Raw genomic sequence first — 19,361 nt, 5'->3', positions numbered from 1 at the left:
TGATGACATTTCACAACAACAACAACAACAAATATTTAATGATCATAAGCATCTTTTCATGCATTTGTCAGCTATCAGAATTTCCTTTGATGAAGTGTCTATTCAAGACCTTTGCCTGTTTTTTACTGGGTTGTCTTCATGTTGTTGAAGTGTTGAAGCTGTCTATGTATTTTAGAGATTCAACCCTGGTTAGGTAGGTCAAGTCATTTCCAAAGATTTTTTTTCCCCCTATCTGTGACTTCTTTTTATTCTTTTGGTAACATCTTTTGATGAGCATAAGTATTTAATTTTTAAGAGTTCCCAGTTACCTCATTTATGTTCTGTGGTTTCACATTAATAGTTGTGCTGAATAAGTTATCTAAGCCAAAAACTAGATCCCCTTGTTTGGTTCTATATTATCTTCTAGGAACTTTATAGTTTTAGCTTTATGACCTGCTATTAGTTTGACTACACATATAAAATATAGGAGAATCTATAGTTACTAGATTGTGGCTTTGATGAGCAATAGGAAATAATTTCAGAGTATAAAAAAACAAAAACTTAGTATTAGGTAGAACATATTACTAAGCAGCTGATATAACCTTGCTGGCTGAAGGTGAAGAGGACTTAAAACATTTACTTATAAAGATCAAAGAGCACAGCCTTCACTATGGATTACATCTCAATGTAAAGAAAACAAAAATCCTCATCACTGGACCAATAAACAACATTCTTATCAATGGAGAGAAGATTGAAGTTGTCATGGACTTCATTCTTCTTGGATCAACTATCAACACTCATGGAAGCAGCAGTCAAGAAATCAAACGACATATTGCATTAGGTAAATCTGCTGCACAAGACCTTTTTAAAGTGTTGAAGACCAAAGATGTCGGCTTGAGGACTAAGGTGTGCCTGACCCATGCCATGGTATTTTCAGTAACCTCATATGCATACGAAAGCTGGACAGTGAATAAGGAAGACCGTGGAAGAATTGATGCTTTTGAGTTATGGTGTTGACGTAGAGTATTGAAGGTGCCATGGGTTGCCAAAAGAACCAATAAATCCGTTTTGGAAGAAGAGCAGAGAGAGTGCTCCTTGGAGGCCAAGATGACCAAACTTTGTCTCTCATACTTCAGACATATTGTCAGGAGGGGCCAGTCACTGGAGAAGGATATCATGTTTGGTAAGGTGGAGGGTCAGAGAAAAAGAGGAAGACCCCCAATGAGATGGATTGGCCAAGTGGCAGCATTGATGGACTCATGTGTGGCAACAGTAGTGAGGTTGGCCCAGGATTGAGCAGTGTTTCGTTATGCTATGCATAAGGTCGCAGTGGGATGGTACCGACTTGATGGCACCTAACAACAACAATACTTCTGAAGTATATGAATATGTTGTTGTTGTTAAGTGCCATCAAAGCAGTTCTGACTCACAGCGACACTCTTATTTATGGTTTCCAAGGCAGTAAATCTTTACAATAGCAGAAAGTCTCATCCCACTGAACGACTGGTGGGCTTGAACCACGAACCTTATGGTTACAAGACCAATGTTTATCCTACAGAGCCATGTGCTCCCCATATTGCTGTTGTTAAGTGCTGTCGAGTCAGTTCCAACTCATAATGGCTTTGGATAGGGTTTACGAGGAGCAGCTGGTGGGTTTGAACGGCCGACCTTGTGGTCCAAACCGATATTGTAGCCAAGTACGTAGCCATCCCAGGACTCTGATAGTCACACGAATGCTCCCCATATGAATTAATATTGTTATTGTTGTTGCTAAGTGCTGTCAAGTCATCACCAAAACTAATAGAGAGCCTGCCTGTATAGGGTTTCAGGGAGTCCTGGTGTGGTGCTGTGGGTTAATGCGCCAGACTGAAAAGCCATTTGAACTACAAGGTTGGCAGTTCAGGCTTACCAACTGCTCCTTGTAAACCCTACACAGGGTTGCTATGGGTTGGAATCTACTCAATGGCACTTCACAACAATAACAACAACAACCACGACATAGGATTTCAGAGGAGCGGCTGGTGAATATGAACTGCTGACCCTGTGTTCTGAAGACTAGTGCTGATATTACAGCACCACACCAGGAGTACTTTTTAACACGTCGGATATGAATATGGAGTCCTGGTGTGGTGCCTTAGGATAAGCACTTGACCTCAAAGTTGAACTGCAGGGTCAGCAGTTAAATTCACTAGACGTTGCTCGGAAACCCTACACAGGGTCGCTATGAGTTGGAATCAATTCGACAGAATTTAACAGCAACATATGAATACAGGGTGCTTTAAGAAGTTCATGGAAAAATGGAATTAAAAGAGACTGGAATTTTTCCACGAACTTTTTGAAGCCCTTTTATATTTGCGGTAAAATATGTATAATAAAATACTTGCCAAATTGACAGTTTTTACATGTGCAATTTACTGGCATTGATTACATTCATTATATTGTAAGATAAATAAATATATATGTATATACAGTCATGTGTATATAAATATTGCTTCTGTTAAGTGCAGTAGAGTCAGTTTCAACTCATAGCGACTCTATACAGGGTTTTCAAGGAGCAGTTGGAAGGTTTGAACCACGGACCTTGTGGTTGCAATCCAGTGCTTATTCTACAGTGCCACACCAGAAGTCCATACACACACATGCACACATGTTTAATCACAAAGGCAAAGAATTTAAACAAACTACGGTATGCCCCATCACAAAGGAAGGAAGACACAAGAGAGGAGTGAAGTAAAGGATTCAATTGTAGACTTAAGACAAAAAGGTTAGAACATTGTTTTGTTACCATGACACTATAAACCAACTAAAAAAGTATGCAAGATTATCCCCAGTGACACACTTTTCTTCTACTCAAGCAATGATGCTTGTTTGTATAGGGACACTGAAGTAACAGAATTGGCATTGGGTACAATTTATAGAAACGCTATTTTAAAAGATTTCTCACATGAATACTTTATAAAGGTTAAGGCTTAACATTGAATTAAAACTCATGGAAAGCATTTCAAGTTGGGAAGGGATCTGAGGCAACACGGTCCAAATAAATGCCACTGGGCCTACTCCCTGAAGTATCTGACAGCATATGCTGCCTTTAGCAGGTGCGGGGAGTCAATCAGTTAATGACTGGATTCTCTATCAACTACTGGTAGAACAAAAATCTGTTCTTAATTTAGAGTCACATGCTCAGGCCCAGTCCTGGGGATAAAGAATTAGAACTACTAGGGAAGCCAGAGGCAGGAATCTGTCTATATTGTTAATAGTCAGGGGTGGAAGCATTAGGACAGAATTTGGTCTATAGATTGCTAGTTCAATGTAGTGTAGCTCCAGTTCTAAAGTGCCTCTGTGGGTTATTGCTGTTAAGTGCCGTCGAGTTGGTTCTGACCCATAGCAACTGCAACTACGTATAGAGTTTCCAAGGAGTGGCTGGTGAGCTTGAACTGCTGACGTTGCGATTCAAACCAACTTTGCTGTCTAGCACATTAACCCACAGCGCCACACCAGGACTCCTCCTCTGTGGGTTTTGTTGTTGTTGTTGTTAGGTGCCATCGAGTCAGTACTGACTCACAGAGACCTTATGTACAGCAGAACGAAACACTGCCCGATTCTGGGCCAACCTCACTACTGTTGCCACGCTTGAGTCCATCAATGCTGCCACTTGGCTAATCCATTGCATTGAGGGTCTTCCTCTTTTTCTCTGACCACCTTACCAAACATGATATCCTTCTCCAGTGACTTGTCCCTTCTGACAATGTGTCCAAAGTATGAGAGATGAAGTTTGGCCATCTTGGCCTCCACGGAGCGCTTTGGCTGAGCCTGCATTATTGGCAGGCAAAGGTGAGTTCAGAAAGCAACAGCCATAGAAAACTATCCATGTCTGGTCTTCATGGAGCTTCCTTGAATATCTTTTGGTGATTGTTTCAATAATCATCAAGGAACACATTACCTTTGGAGTATGTTTTCAAAAAAAGATACCCATATTCATAGGGAAGCCTGGTGGCACTATGGGCTAAGCATTGGGCTGCTAACCACAAACTTGGTGGTTCAAACTCACCAGCCGCTCCATGGGAGAAAGATAAAGCTATCTACTCCTGTAAAGATTACAGTCTCAGAAACCCTCGTTCCTAGATGGTTGCTAGCAGTCAAAACCGACTCCATGGCAGTGGGTTGGGTTTGGTTTTGGTTGCCTTATTCATTTCTTTCCATGGTTCTGCTTTACTCAGTGGAAAAGAAAAACATGCTAATAATCCTCATGTGAAAATATAAATCAAGTCCGTGAATAATATAAGCAATTAAATCAGCTTCTCAAGGAATGGTTAGAGGTTCAAGTCCACCCAGAGTCACCTTGGGGAAAAAAAAAAATCAATCACTGAAAATCCTATGGAGCACAGTCCTCCTCTACTATCCACAGGGTTTCCATGAGTCAGAATTAATCTGACAGCAACTGGTTTGAGTTACGTAGAATCGTGGTTTCATATAAAAAGCCACTGAGCAGAGATAAAGCAACTATTTTTCTCAAAGCAGTTCTATGTGTGCTTGACTGACTCCAAACCCCATTGCTATGTAACACAGAAAATACCATTTAATTCTGAAATTTCTAATTTGGATTTTATGGCTCACTTCTTTCTCCATACCCCCCATCTGTCTACCGCCTTAGATTTCATCTATGTGTATTTGTGATCTTCTCTTTTATTTCTAATCAAGGTCCCCTTTAAAGCTGCTATTAAGTTCAATTCTTATCCAATTTCACTTGAATAAAAGTGCTGCCAGGAATACAAATAAAGGAGGAAATGGAAAGGGGCTATGCCATACATAATGTGATTTATTCTACAGCCATGTACATTCATAGGATTGGCAAAAGCTAAAAAACAAAGGCACATCTGTCTCAAACTACAGATTAGAAATCAAAGTTTGGCTTGACCCTGTCAATTTACCCAGGTATGTGTATTTCTCAGCCTCTGTTGTTGTTAGCTATAGATGAATTGACCCCTGACTTGTGGCAACCCCATACAAAGTGGGATTGAACCACTGTGACCCATAGATTTTTCAGAGGTAGAATGCCAAGCCTTCCTTCCCAGCCTGTCTTAGTCCAGAAGCTCCAATGAAGCCTGCTCAGCATGACACAAGTAAAGAGCAGAGATGGGTGGAGTCTTCACTTGAGGTACACTGACCAGGAATCAAATCTGGTTCTCCCACATTCAAGGTAAACATTCTACCTCTGAATAACCACTGGACCTCTACATGCCTATAGGTCAGGTCGCATTTCATATTGGTGATGCTTTAGAACTGACATTCCCTTTCCAACATATTGTCTGGATTGTTGTAACAACCTGTGAAAGAGTATAATCACCATTGAAGCACATGCAGCAGTTGAGGCACAGAGGAGTCCAGTGATTTGCCTCATGTCACCAGCCTGTGAGTGACAGGGCCAGGCTTTAGGCTTCAAATCCAACCCAGCCATCAGTCTCTGACACATGCTGGAAAGAATGCTAAAGGCGAAGAAATAGTTTCCTAGAATAAAGTTACAGCAGTCTGCAAGTCCTTCTGTAGCTGATAACTGGGGCATCAATTTCCTTTCGAAGTCAGGGCTCTACATTATCAGTTTCTCTATGGAAGGTACAAAAGACTTAGTGTTGTAATTTCTGATGCTGATCTACAATTAGATGCCCAGGACCTAGAGTTTTATATATAAAGAACTGTTAGCATAACCTTTTGTCAATATAGAAAATTGCAAGTATATCCATATCTTCATAATATCTGTTTCTTATTAAAAAGAAAAATGCAATTGGCCTTCTTCCATCTATAATAAGTTTGATAAGATCATCAAATTTTAAAATCCATATTTAAGGCAACAAGATAAAGGTCTGCTTACCCCTCCTTCATGTCATTAATGGGAAGTGGAATCCTGCCGCCCCTGTCCAGAGCTGACGTGATGTTTATGGCGTTGAGACGCTCCGGTTGCCACACATTTTTCACTGCCCCAAGGAAGTCTCCAAGAACCTCGCTGGCCAACATTTCTTCTACATTCATATTTTTAATGAAGAATTCTGCTTGATATGGTAGTGGGAAATCTAATTTTTGGAGAAAAGTTAAACTAAGTCATTTTTAAAAAGAGAAGCAAAATGACAATTTAAAATTTGTTGAGTTCTGTCATAATGCTGGCATTCAAGGAATACTATTAATACTGACTTGAAAGGCTTTCTCTAAATACATGATCTGTCTAAATATATCATGTATATTAGACACAGAACTTTCTCTACAATATAATCAAAACTAAAGGATAGCAGTTCAAGTTACAAGGATCTGGCCAAAGGAAAAGAAAGATGAAAGAAAAAAGTCAAAATCTACCTCAAACTCACAGTTTGGATTAACTTGTCAGTTTCCCACCTGCTTTCTCACCCTTTGAATTTACTCAGCTGGCAAGAGAATCTAAAGAACTCTACATGGTAGAAATAATGCTGTGTATTTGCAGTGCTTTAGAATTTACAAATCTTTTCCAAACATGTTATTTAATTATTGCAACCACCCTGGTAGCGTTATCTACAATCTAACAGAGAAATAACCTTTCCAAAATAACAAGATATTATGAGATATATATACTTTGATTTGGGGTTGTTTTCATATGATTTACAATACTGTATTTTTAATTTGAATATTGTTCTTTGTATATCATATTAAAACATTACTTTTCTGAAATAAATACTGATTATATTTTCAATAGCAATTTTGAAATCATTCAAGTCCACTATTTTGATCACCATTTAATTAAATGATTTAGAAAAAAATATAATTCTTATGAACCTCAACATATCAGTTTAAAAATTTACTTTGTCTTTTTCCCTACCAATGATTCATCAAAATTTTCCTCTATGCATTTAAAACTGAATGCTTTAAATCAACCCAATGTCAAATTCAGATTCTTAGCATAAGATTCTACATAAATATAAAAATATTTCAGATTCTCATATGCTACTCTTGAATTTAGAATCATCATTTTTCATAATCTGATTATTCTATTAAGATAAAGACTTCTTTCTATTTTGTAGTATAGCTGTAATACTTAAAGCAGTCCTGGTGTGGCTCTGTGGGTTAATGCGCTGGATTGTAAGGTTAGTTAGATCTGCAATGTCTGTGGTTCAAGCTTACCAACCCTCTACAGGGTTGTTATGAGTCAGAACTGACTCAAAGACACTTAACAACAAAAACACTTAAAAATACTTAACAGTTAAAAATATTTAATATTTTAAAAAATCTTCTGCTAAGATATTTTTGCATATTTTACCATGAGCTTGGCTGAGGGATGTAAGTGAATTATCACATTTAACCTTCACAATCAAAGGGTGAAGAGGTACTAGTATTTTTCTCCAGATTTCCAGATGGGGAAGCTGAGCTTTGTGTTATTGTTGTTCAATGCCATAGCACTGATTCCAACTCATAGTGACACTGTATAGGATTTTGGGGTAGTGCGGTGGCGCCATATGATAAGCACTGGACTGCAAACCACAAGGTTCACGGTTTGAGACTGCCAATCACTCCTTGGGAGAAAGATCAAGCATTCTGCTCTCCTGAATGTTTCTCCTTGGAAAGTCTACACAGAGTTGCTGTGCATAGGAACCAACTCAACGGCACTTAACAACAATACAGGGTTTCCAAGGAGCAGCTGATAGGTTTGAACCTCAAACCTTGCAGTTAGCAGTCCAACTCTTACTGTATAGCGCCACAAAGTTATAATCTCAACTAATCTTATCAGATTCTTACATAAACTAAAGGAGTCTGTGTCCTTAAAGTACTCAGGAAAGTTCCCAATACCTGTCAAATATTCGTTTTTAGCTCTTATGATAGGAATGGGTGCACGGTGCCTCCATAGGTAAGCACTGGACTGTAAAACACAAAGTTGGCAGTTCAAGCCCACCAGCTGCTCTGTGGGAGAAAGATAAGGCTTTCTGCTCCCACAAAAGATTTCAAGCCTCACTATACATCAGAACCAACTTGGTACTTAACAACAGTGACCATAGGAACAGGCTGATTAGTTGAATTCTTCCCTTAAAATGAAAATAAAATGTTTCTGGACTGTCACACAGATTTATAGCTGGTGTGGCGCTGTAGGATAAGCACTGGAATGTAAGGTCGTTTAAACAGCCAGGTTGGCAGTTCAGACATACCAGACGTTCTTCAGAAATCCTGAGTCAGAAATTACTTCACTGCAACAACAGCAGTCATATTAAAGTACGTTTTCTGATTTATTTCAATAAAATGGGTGAATCTATCATTTATTTTACTCTCATTTAATAACTCAGTAAAAAACAAGAAATTATATAATTAATAACTGAAATTTCAACACCCCCATTTCTCATGAAGCTTCTTATAAAATTAATTCAATGCCGAAAATGAAGTGAAGGAAAAAGATTTGGCTTTAGATTTTCCACAGAGTTTTCTAGAGTGTCGGCCTTTCTTACTATATAGATTTACTCATTATTCTGGGCCCTGGTCACAAAAGCACCTTTACTCTCTCCTACACTGTCATTTATTTTGCTACTGATTGTGTTAAATTTGCTTTATGAATAGTTCCAGAAGCAATTTTCTAAAATATGTTGTATTTATTGTTTTATGCAGATAAATTTTCTGTGTCATACAGATTAATATGTTTTGTTGTTGTTGTTTTAGACAGATACACAGTCACTTAATCATGTTATATTTTGTCTCCCATACTGGAGGAGAGAGTTCTGGTGTTGCGCTGTGGGTTAATTCACCAGACTGCAAAGTTGTTTGAATCAGCTGCTCCTCAGAAACTCTATACAGAGTTGCTATGGGTTGGAATTGACCTGACGGCACATAACAACAGCAACAACACTGGAGAGAGTAAAGCAGAAATGTGTCATGAAGAGCCACTTCCTGGCAATAAATGATTAACTTTATAAATAACACTGATAACAGTTTTTTTTTTTTTAGTATGCCAGAAGCCTATTATCTATTCAGTGTGTTTATAACCAGTTTTCTGGAAAAGCTGGTAAAGCTTTTTTCTTGCTCTCAGTGCTCCTTTTTGGAGAATGGTTATTTGCCTTTTTCATATCCAAGCGGCTCTGGTTCCCTTAAAACCTGCTGCCAGCCCTTCTGTACCACGCCCCTTGGAGGCTCTGGCTCCACGCTGCCTGCCAAGGGTTGCTGCCGGGCCACCCAGAGATGAGTCACAACAGCTTTCTAACTTTGGGGAAATCCCATGCATGCTATATTTGGACATCATAGCGGCCAAGAGAACAGTAGGCCAATAGATGAGTGGCAGGTCTCAGAGGCACTGAAGCCCAATTTAGAGAATCGTTCTGCTCTGTTTCAGCTCTACTGTGTGACTCTCCAGGATCAATGTCCCATTAAGATACTGAGAGCTAGGCAGGGAGTATATCTGAACAGGATGCTCCTGATAGGTATATCTGCTTTTTGCTCCTGATAGGTAGTTGCTTCTTTTCCTAAATCTTATCTGACAGGAAATGGCACGAGTATAGGTCCTCTTCAAAGATTCAGTCCCACTGCCCATTAGCCCACATACATTGTGTCTAGACCAGCAAGGGCAAAGGTATGTCAATTTAGCTCAGTGGTTGTTAAAAGTTTGGAGACATAGAACCCTATGTTAAAAGCAGTAGAACAGCTCTGAGTGAAGAAAATGTGGAGGCTCCCAAGCCTACCTGGCTCTTCCTCCTTTACCAACACAGCATCAAAACTGAGAAATGAACCATTACTCTAGCAGAGCTTTTGGATTCAGATCAAGAGCCCCTATAGCTAACTTTCCACCTAAACTGTCCAGCAGTCTTTCATCAGTATCTGCCGAATCCTAAGTCTCTACATTTCAACAACGGCATCTATTAAGATGTCTTGAGAAGAAGGAAGTTCACACTGTACACTAGGCTGTTTTTTAGTCAGTAAGGATTCTAACAGATGGTGGAAATTTTCTGTATCATCAGCCAAAACCATCCCAAGGGCAGACTGGAACAGACAATGGTCTGTTTGCTCAGATGCAAATTCAGGCTTAAACTGAAGAAAATTTGAACACATCCACAAGACTGAAAATATGACCTTGAACATATCCCATATGTCAATTTAGAGATCATTTCAAGAACAGATTTGATGCATTGGACACTAATGACAGGAGACCAGAAGAATTGTGGGATAACAACAAGAAGATCATATAGGAAGAAAACAGGCAGGTCATTAAGAAGAAAAGAAAGATCAAAAAGACCAAAATGGGTGTCAAAAGAAACTGTGAAACTTGCTCCCCAACATAGAAACGCTAAAGCAAATGGAAGAAATGAGCAAGTAAAAGAGCTGAACAGAAAACTTCAAAGGTCAGCTTGAGAAGAAAAAGTTGAAATTATAATGAAATGTGCAAGGACCTAGAGTTAGAAACCAACAGGGAAGAAAAAACTCAGCATTTCTCAAGCTGAAAGAACTGAAGAAAAAATTCAAGCCTCAACTTGAAATATTTAAGGATTCTTTGGTCAAAAAACTGAATGATGCAGAAAGCATCAAAAGAAGATGGAAAGAATACACAGAGTCACTGTACCAAGAAGAAATGGTTGATGTTCAACCATTTCAAGAGTTAGAATACAATCGGGAACCAATGGTACTACAAGAAGTCCTAAGTGCACTGCAGACAATGGCAAAGAACAAGACTCTGGGAATTGATGAAATACAAATTTACATCTTTCAACAAACTGAGGCAGCATTGGAGGCACTCACTCATCTATTCCAAGATATTTGGAAGGCAGCTACCTAGTCAACCGATTGGAAGAGATACATATTTGTGCCCATTCCATAGATAGATGACCAAATGAAATACAGAAATTATCAGACAATATCATTAATATAGTATGCAAGTAAAATTTTGCTAAAGATGATTCTGAAATGGTTGCAGCAGTACCTTGACAGGGAACTGTCAGAGGTTCAAGCTGGATTCAGATGAGGACATAGAATGAGTGATACAATTACTGACATGAGCAGGATCTTGGCTGAAAGCAGAGAATACCAGAAAGATGTCTACTTATGCTGTACTGACTATGCAATGGCTTTTGACTGTGTGGATCATGACAAGCTATGGACAACACTGCAGAAAAGGAGTATGCCGGACCACTTAGTTGTGCTCATGAGCAACCTGCATATAGAATAAGAGGCAGTTGTTTGAATAGAACAAGAGGACACTGAACAGTTTAAAATTAGAAAAGGTGTTTGCCAGGATTGTAATCTTTCACTATATTTATTCAATCTGTATTCTGAGCAAATAATCCGAGAAGTTGGATTACATGAAGAAGAACATGGCATCAGGACTGGAGGAAGACTCATTGACAACCTGCGATATGCAGATGATACAACCTTGCTTGCTGAAAGGGAAGAGGTCTTAAAGTATATACTGATAAATATCAAAGACCACAGGTTTCAGTATGGGTTGCACCTCAATGTAAAGAAAATAAAAATCCTCACCACTGGAAATGGAGAAAAACAAATGAAGTTGCCAAAGTTTTCATTGTGCTTGTATCCACCATCAACACTCATGGAAGTTGCAGTCAAGAAATCAAATGACATAATGCATTCGGCAAATCTGCCGCACAAAACCTCTTTAAAGTGTTGAAGAGCAAAGATGTCAGTTTGAGGACTAAAGTGCGCCGGATCCAAGCATGGTATTTTCAGTAACCTCATATGCATGTGAAAGTTGGACAATGAATAAAGAAGACGGTAGGAGAATTGATATGTTTAAGCTATAGTGTTGGAGGATAATATTAAAAGTACCATGGACTGCCAAATGAATGAACCAATCTGCGTTGGAAGAAGTACAACCAGAATACTTCTTAGAAGCCAGGATGTCATGACTTTGTTTCCCATTCTTTGGACATATTATCAGGAGAGACCAATTCATGAAGAAAGACATCATGCTTGGTAAAGTGGAGGGTCAGAGAAAAAGAGGAAGACCCCCAACTAGACAGATTGCCATAGTGGCAGCAGCAGTGGGCTCAAGTGTAGCAATGATTGTGAGATTGACGCAGGACTGGGCATTGTTTTATTCTGTTGTGCACAAGGGCTCTATGAGTCAGTACTGACTCAATAGCATTGAACAAAAATAACAACAAGGATGTCTATGCTTGTCAGAGGATTCTGATTCCCTTTGAGAGTACAGTGGTAAGGTTAGGTATTCTAAGCCCAATATAATATAACTATATTGATGAATTCTCAAGGAGGAAGGGAACTCTATAATTATTCCACTCATGAAGGGTATTTCAAGTCTACAGGAATTCCAATTCCAATTTTGCAAGCATTCAATTATAACTGAGGTCAAGAACAGTCTTCCTGATCCAAACATGAATACCTACCAAAAGCCCTCATGAGGATGTGGGGGTAGTGGACAGAGAATCAATCCTCTTGCCATGCCCACAAAACTGCATTTGGGCTTGCTTTTCATATAGGAAGGGTATTTAAAATGTTTATTCAGTACATCCACTGTCTACAATTGGTACTACTAAAACATTAGGGAAAAAATTCACTTAAGGAGGTTCAAAGTCTTCAAGCAATTTCTCCAAATGTGAAAAGTAAGGTAAACTTCACAGAGAAGGCACCATTTCCTATAGTATAGTGCAAAGTGATTTGTAATTCAGCCTTGACTGAATTACCATGAGTTTCAAATTAATAGCTTCTGATAAAATATTCTGTTTGCTCAATTCTTTTTAACTGTGTTTTATTTATTATATAACAAGAAGTCCCCTACTGAGGATATGCAATTACTTTACTATTTTCATCAGTGGGTAGTAAATCTTTATCATTTCTTCTCCTGTTGCCACTGAAAATGACATACTAGAGAATATCACCTGATTTATAAATTTTAACTACAGTTTGTAGTGGCTTGCATTTTCCCCAGTCATATACCAAAATAAGGGGGAAATCTTTGGAAATGTTATGTTTTCTTTGTCTCTTTACAAAGCCTATGTAAATCTAAATTACCAATGGACTCTAGCAAGTATTGAAGCAGATCAGCAATTTAGAAAAGAACACTGTTGCCCAAATAAATCACACCAGTAACTCTGTATTTTTGTTACACAATTAAAAGTACCTGTAAAAGTTTTTAAGAAAGTAGTAAAAATAGCCGCTAATCATTGAGTGTGGATTCTGTGCTGGCTCTGTGTTAAATATGTTTAAAGGTTTAACTCATGTGAGCTTAACTGCAGACTTGTGGAAGAAATGTAACTTGTAGCAGTGTTTTACAGAGAAGGAAACCAAGGCTTCCAGAAATAAGTAATCTACTCTCAGCTCCTTCTTCAGAGTTCTGATGCACCACAACAAATCATAAGGCATGTAATCCTGCTTCATTTCCCCCTACATTTTACTATTTAATCTATCACATTAGGTATGTGTGAAGCATGGTGGCTCCATAAGATAAGCACTGGACTTCAAACCATGAGGTCAGTGATTCGAGCCCACCAACTATTCCATGGAAACAAATGAGGCTTTCTGCTCCTGCAAAGATTCACAGCCTTGGAAACTCTATACAGGGTTCCCTTGAGTAGAAACTGACCTGATGGCACTTAACAACAACATTAGATATGTTGGTTCTTTAGAATCCATAACACTTTTTAACGTTACAAAGATTATCTAAAAGGCTTTTTGTAGATAAGGAAACAATCATCAACATATTTTTCCATACCTACCTTCTGCCGACATTGTATTAATGATCAAATTATGTCTTGCAGTCTCAAAGGTACGCCTATTGTAAGCCGTTATCTATCAGAAAAAGATAATCATGTTAAAAAAAAAAAAGTGGAATGTCATTTGAAAAATAAAATTCATTAAGGACAAAAATTTTAAAACAAAAGAATCATCTTCCATCCTATTTACTCGTAAACGACTCCTTCTCTGGGCTGTAAGAGCTTTTAGCAATATTACAAGAAAATAATTAGTCAAGTGTATTTAACATGCTAAAACAACAACAACAAAAAAACCAGGAGCTCTTTCAGAAAGGTCATGAGTGCTGGCGGCAGTACAGATGCATCATTAGTAAGTGGATTGGCCATTCTGAATCACCGAGCAGTGGCATTCTAAGACCTCAAAACAAAACACACAAATAAACCTCAACCAGCCTAGACTGTACTTTTGCACTTTTAAATGGATTGCAAGGATGGTACTGGAAAATGCATACAATTGAAAAACAAGCACATCTCTGTGTTATTTGCATTTAGTACTGAGCTGTACAGCAAACAGTTTAACTCATGAATAAAAAATTGTATCTCACTTATGACGGGAGTAAGGCAGCAATTATCATAGTCTATAAGGTTCATAGCATATACTCAATAACACAAACCAATCCCTTCATGGAAGCAAGTATTAGTAAACATTGCTGAGCCAAAGAATGTATGTCACTGTCAACTCAGAAGCAGCCACCTCAAATAACAAGCAAAGACAAGGACAACAGGATATGGTTTCAAAAATCACAAATTAATTTTAAGATATTAAATCATTCTGACATATCTGAAGTACCTCAAAAAGGCAAATGATTGTGTAAAAACCTTAGGATCCCAGCACTAGACTGCAGGCAGTGATAGTGGCTCTGGCTGACACGAAGATAAGAGAGTGGGAAAAAACTGACTCCAACTAAAAAGGAAAATCTTGAGCATTTAATATCAACATTTTTATAGAATCACAAATGTGCTCCTTATGAAATACATTATATACACCAAAAATAACCCTGCAGTTTAAACAATTAAAAAAAAATTGTAGTAAGTAATTGCAAGCCTTTAATAATACTTAAAAGATCTTTATTTCAAAAGTTGTTTTTTTTTTTTTTTTTTAATAATCTATCCCCACAATTTGTCAAATTTCCCTCAGATTTAATCACTTCCTTCCTGTTATCTATTGGGAGACATGATTAATTGGGTTTCTTTAAAATAGTAAATTTAAGTTCACTGCTGTTGATGCGTGCTTTCAAGTCACTTTTTGTTCATAGCATCCCTGTGTAGAGTTTCTGAGGCTGTAAATCTTTATGGAAGCAGAAAGCCTCATCTTTCTCCAGTAGAGCAACTGGTAGATTTGAATTGCTGACCTTGTGATTTGCAGCCAAACATATAATCCATTGAGCCACCAGGGCTAATAAAATAAACTAGGGAGTATCATTCACAAAGAAACAATAAAAAACATGTAAAATAATATTTAGCTATCTTCAGGATTTGAAAAGTTCCCCTGCAAAACAAGTAATTATATTTTCAAAGGGAAGGAAGTAACACCCCTGTTGCTGAGCACCATCGAGTCAGTTCCAATTCATAGTGACCCTGTATAGGGTTTCTGAAGCGCTACTGGTGAGTTTGAACCTTGCAATTCAAATCGAACTTGTAGTCCAGTACTTAATCTACAGTGCCACAACAGGGCTTCATCACCCCTATACTATTTGTTAAAATATTTTGAAGCTTCTGCTCAGAAAGGAAGATTAGATATTTCCAAATTAATTGCAATACTATGTATAACTGACCTGCTCATATATATCACAAATTTCATTATTGTAATGTTCATAAATTCTAGTTAATATTTCTTTTTAAAAAATCACAGGATAGTAAAAGGAGTGAAGAACATTTTATAACAGGAGGAGGGATTTTATTATCTCAATTTTTATTTCATGTTTAATTTTAACAAATATGGTATAATGCAACCCTTTTTATCAAATCTAAGGAGACACTGGAACACTGTAATAGCCTTACTCCAATTCCCCTTTTGTTTTTTATATTTATGGCCGTGTTCCTATAAGACTATCACTGAATCTGCCATGTAATGTAATCTAGTTCATGGGTCAGTACACTGTGGTCTGCAACCTGTTTTTGTAAGTACATAAGAGGTTTTTTTGTTTTTGTCCATAAGTGTTTTTACAAAAACAGGTAGCAGACCATAGTTGGCTAACAGGCCAACAAAAGCACTACAGCTATGAAACTTACGCTCTCTTTTTGTTTTATTTTTTGCTGTTGTTTGGTAGGAGTTGATATAGCAAATCAGCTTATTCAATAACTTGCACACATTTTGTTTCCTGACTTTGGTTGCAATTCCATCAACGCAACAGCACTTGTCTGGGGCTCCTTTCCCTTTTGCCCTTTCCTGTCCCTTCCTGCCTTCTAAGCTTTGTTTTTGGGCAAATGCTGCCCATTAGTTCTCCTATTGTTCACTGTACTGAGGAATACATCCTGATGTTATTATTTATTTTCTATGACTGTCCATTTGACTGAACATAGATCTCAAGGGGGGGGGGTTCAGTTCTATGTTTTAAGAATACTTAAGGGCCACAGTCTCGGGGGTTTCACCACCTTATTCACACCAGTAAATTTGGTCTTTTTTATAACTTTGAATTTTGGTCTATTATTTTTTTCCTCCCTCTCTGTTCAAGACCTTCTATAGTATGGTGAAAGGATACAATTGATTCTACTATTCAGTATCCCCATGTTCTGTTCTAACCATTGCCTCTTGGGCTATGTCCAGGTTCCTTATGAGCACAATTAAGTGTTCTGGAATGATCATTCTTGGCAATGATATCCATAACTTGTCATGAGTCACATAGTTGAAAGCCTTTTGTATAGTCAATAAAGCACAGGTAAACATCTTTCTGGTTATTCTCTGCTTTTTGCCAAGATCTATCTGATGTCAGCAATGATTTCCCTAGTTTCATGTCCTCTTCTTAATCTGGCTTGAATTTCTGGCAGTTCCCTGTCACTGTACTGTTGGAATCGCTTTTGAATTATCGTCAGTAAAATTTTACTTGCATGTTATATTGATATTGTCCAATGATTTCCCCATTCCATTAGGTCACCATTCTTTGGAATGGGCTCAAATATGGATCTCTTCCAATCATTTCGCCAGATAGCTATCTATCTTCCAAATTTCTTGATATAAATGAATGAGCGCCTCCAGTGCTGCATTACTTTTTTCAAATACTTTTACTTGTATTCTGTTAGTACGCAAAGTCTTATTTTTCACTAATGCCTTCAGTGCAGCATATATGTTTTCCTTCGGTACCATCGGTTTTTGATCATAGGCTACCTCTTGAAATGGTTGAACATCGTCCATTTCTTTTTGGTACAGAGACTTTGTATTCCTTCCATCTTCTTTTGATGCTTTCTACATTATTCAATATTTTGCTCATGGCTTGCAAATCAAGGCTTAAGTTTTTCCTTCAGTTCTTTCAACTTGAGAAATGCTGAGCATATTCTCCCCTTTTGGTTCTCTAACTCAAGATCTTTGCACATTTCATTGTAATACTTTGTCTTACTGAGCAGCTCTTAGAAATTTCTGTTCAGTTCTTTTACTTCCTCATTTCTTCTCTTCACTTTAGCTTTAGACTCTATGATCAAGGGCAAGTTTCAAGAGTCTCTTCTGGCCCCCATTTTGGTCTTTTCTTTCTTTCCTCCCAGTTAAGTGATCTTTTGCTTTCTTCCTTGATGTCATCCCACATCCCTCTGGTCTTCAGTTGTTAGTGTCTAATGCATCAAATCTGTTCTTGAGCTAGGATATAATCAAGGCCATATTTTGACTCTTGTCGACTGGTTTTAATTTTCTTCAACTTCAACCTCAACTGATGGTCTTTTCCACAGTCAGCCCCTGGTCTGGTTTTGACTGATGATATGGAGCTCTCCAACGTCTTTTCCAACAGATGTAGTCTATTTGGTCCTGTATAGTCCACCTGATGAGGTCCAGGTGGAGAATCGCCTTTTTAAAAAGGTATCTTAATTAATAAATCACTGATCTTGCAAAATTCTATCATGTGATCTCCAGCATCATTTCTATTACAAAGGCTATATTTTCCAACTACTGACCCTCTTTGTTTCCAAGTTTCACATTCCAATCACTAGCAATTATCAATACGTTTTGACTGAATGCTTGATTAATTTCTAAGTGAAGAAGTTGGCTGTTGTTAAGTTCTGGCTCATAGCTATCCAATATAGGATTTCTGAGGAGAGGGTGGTAGGTTTGAATTGCTGACCTTGTAGTTCTCAGTCCAGTGCTTATCCTACAGCACATCAGGAGTCCGAAGAAGTTGGTTATTGTTGTTATGTGCCGTGGAGTCGGTTCTGACTCATAGCGACCTTGTACAGGGTTTCTGAGGCTGTAAATCTTTACTGGAGCAGAATGCCTCATCTTTCTCCCGCTAAACAGCTGGTGGTTTTGAACTGCTGAGTTTAAAGTTCGCAGCCTGATTCATAACAACTACACTACCAGAGCTCCTTTAGAATTTTTCAATTTCATCATTACTGGCTTTAGTGTTTGGTGTGACCATTTGAATAGCAGTGGTATTAACTGAGCTTCCTTGTAGGTGTATAGATATTATCTATGTCAGTCTGTTGTACTGTGGTGATTTGTGTATTGCTGTGATGCTGGAAGCTATGCCACAGGTATTTTCAATACTAACAGGGTCACCTATGGTGGACAGGTTTCAGCAGAGCTTCCAGACTAATACAGACTAGAAAGAAAGAAAGAAAGGCAAACTACTTCTGAATGTTAGCCACTGGAAACCTTATGAATAACAGTGGAACATTGTCAGATAGAGTGTCAGAAGATGAAAACATTATGAATAGTAGTGGAACACTGTCAACTATAATGCCAGAAGATGAGCCCCTCAAGTTGGAAGGCATTCAAAATATGACTGGGAAGAGCTGCCTCCTCAAAGTAGAGTTGACCACAATGAGGTGAATGGAACCAAACTTTGGGGCCTTCATATGCTGATGGGGCACAACTTACAATGAGGAGAAACAACTACAGATATTCATTAATAAACAGGACACAGAATGTATGAAATAAGAATCTAGGAAAATTGGCAGTTGTCAAAAATGAAATGGAATGCATAAAAACAAATATACTAGGCATTAGTGAGCTGAAATGGACTGGTAGTTGCCATTTTGAATCTGACAGTCACATGGTTTACAATGCCAGGAATGCCAAATTGAACAGGAATGGTGTCCATTTATAGTCAAAAAGAATTAGTAAATCAACAGATTTGTATGTGATCAAATATTCAAGATATGTAAAACCCAGAAAAGATAAGAAAATGTTTTATTGTGTTAATATTTAAAATATAGTAAATATGTCACTGTTGGAGTCCTGGTATGGCACTGTGGGTTAATGCACTGGACTGCTAAGTTGGCAAGGTCAGCAGTTCAAGTTCACAAGCTGCTCCTTGGAAACCCTATACAGGATCACTAAGGGTTGGAACTGACTTGACAGCACTTAAGAACAACAACAAGTGTCACCGTTGTTGTTAGGTGCCATTCAGTTGATTTTGATTCCCAGTGACCCCATGTAATGGAGTAGAACTTCTCCATAAGGATTATTTGGCTGTAATGTTGATGGAGCAGGCTGCCTGGTCTTTCTTCCACAGATCTGCCTGGTGCATT

The 19,361-nt window shown here is 38.1% G+C and overlaps 1 protein-coding gene across 3 annotated transcripts in view; it reads right to left on the bottom strand.

Annotated features, from left to right (window-relative positions):
• Nucleotides 1-19,361, bottom strand: part of SGCE (sarcoglycan, epsilon) — a 96,638-nt gene that overhangs the window by 37,904 nt on the left and 39,373 nt on the right. For all 3 annotated transcript variants that reach the window (XM_006834283.1, XM_006834282.1, XM_006834281.1), the window contains 2 exons: nucleotides 13,653-13,725; nucleotides 5,846-6,044 (listed from right to left, as the gene is read on the bottom strand). In XM_006834283.1, the coding sequence (XP_006834346.1) occupies nucleotides 5,846-6,044; nucleotides 13,653-13,725 (272 nt within the window). The remainder of the gene's footprint in view (nucleotides 1-5,845; nucleotides 6,045-13,652; nucleotides 13,726-19,361) is intronic.

The sequence above is a fragment of the Chrysochloris asiatica genome, unplaced genomic scaffold (assembly GCF_000296735.1).
Source record: "Chrysochloris asiatica unplaced genomic scaffold, ChrAsi1.0 scaffold00010, whole genome shotgun sequence".
NCBI classification, from domain to species: Eukaryota; Metazoa; Chordata; class Mammalia; order Afrosoricida; family Chrysochloridae; genus Chrysochloris; species Chrysochloris asiatica.
Note: the sequence above shows the minus strand (reverse complement) of the source record. Positions and strands in the feature narration are given on the sequence as shown.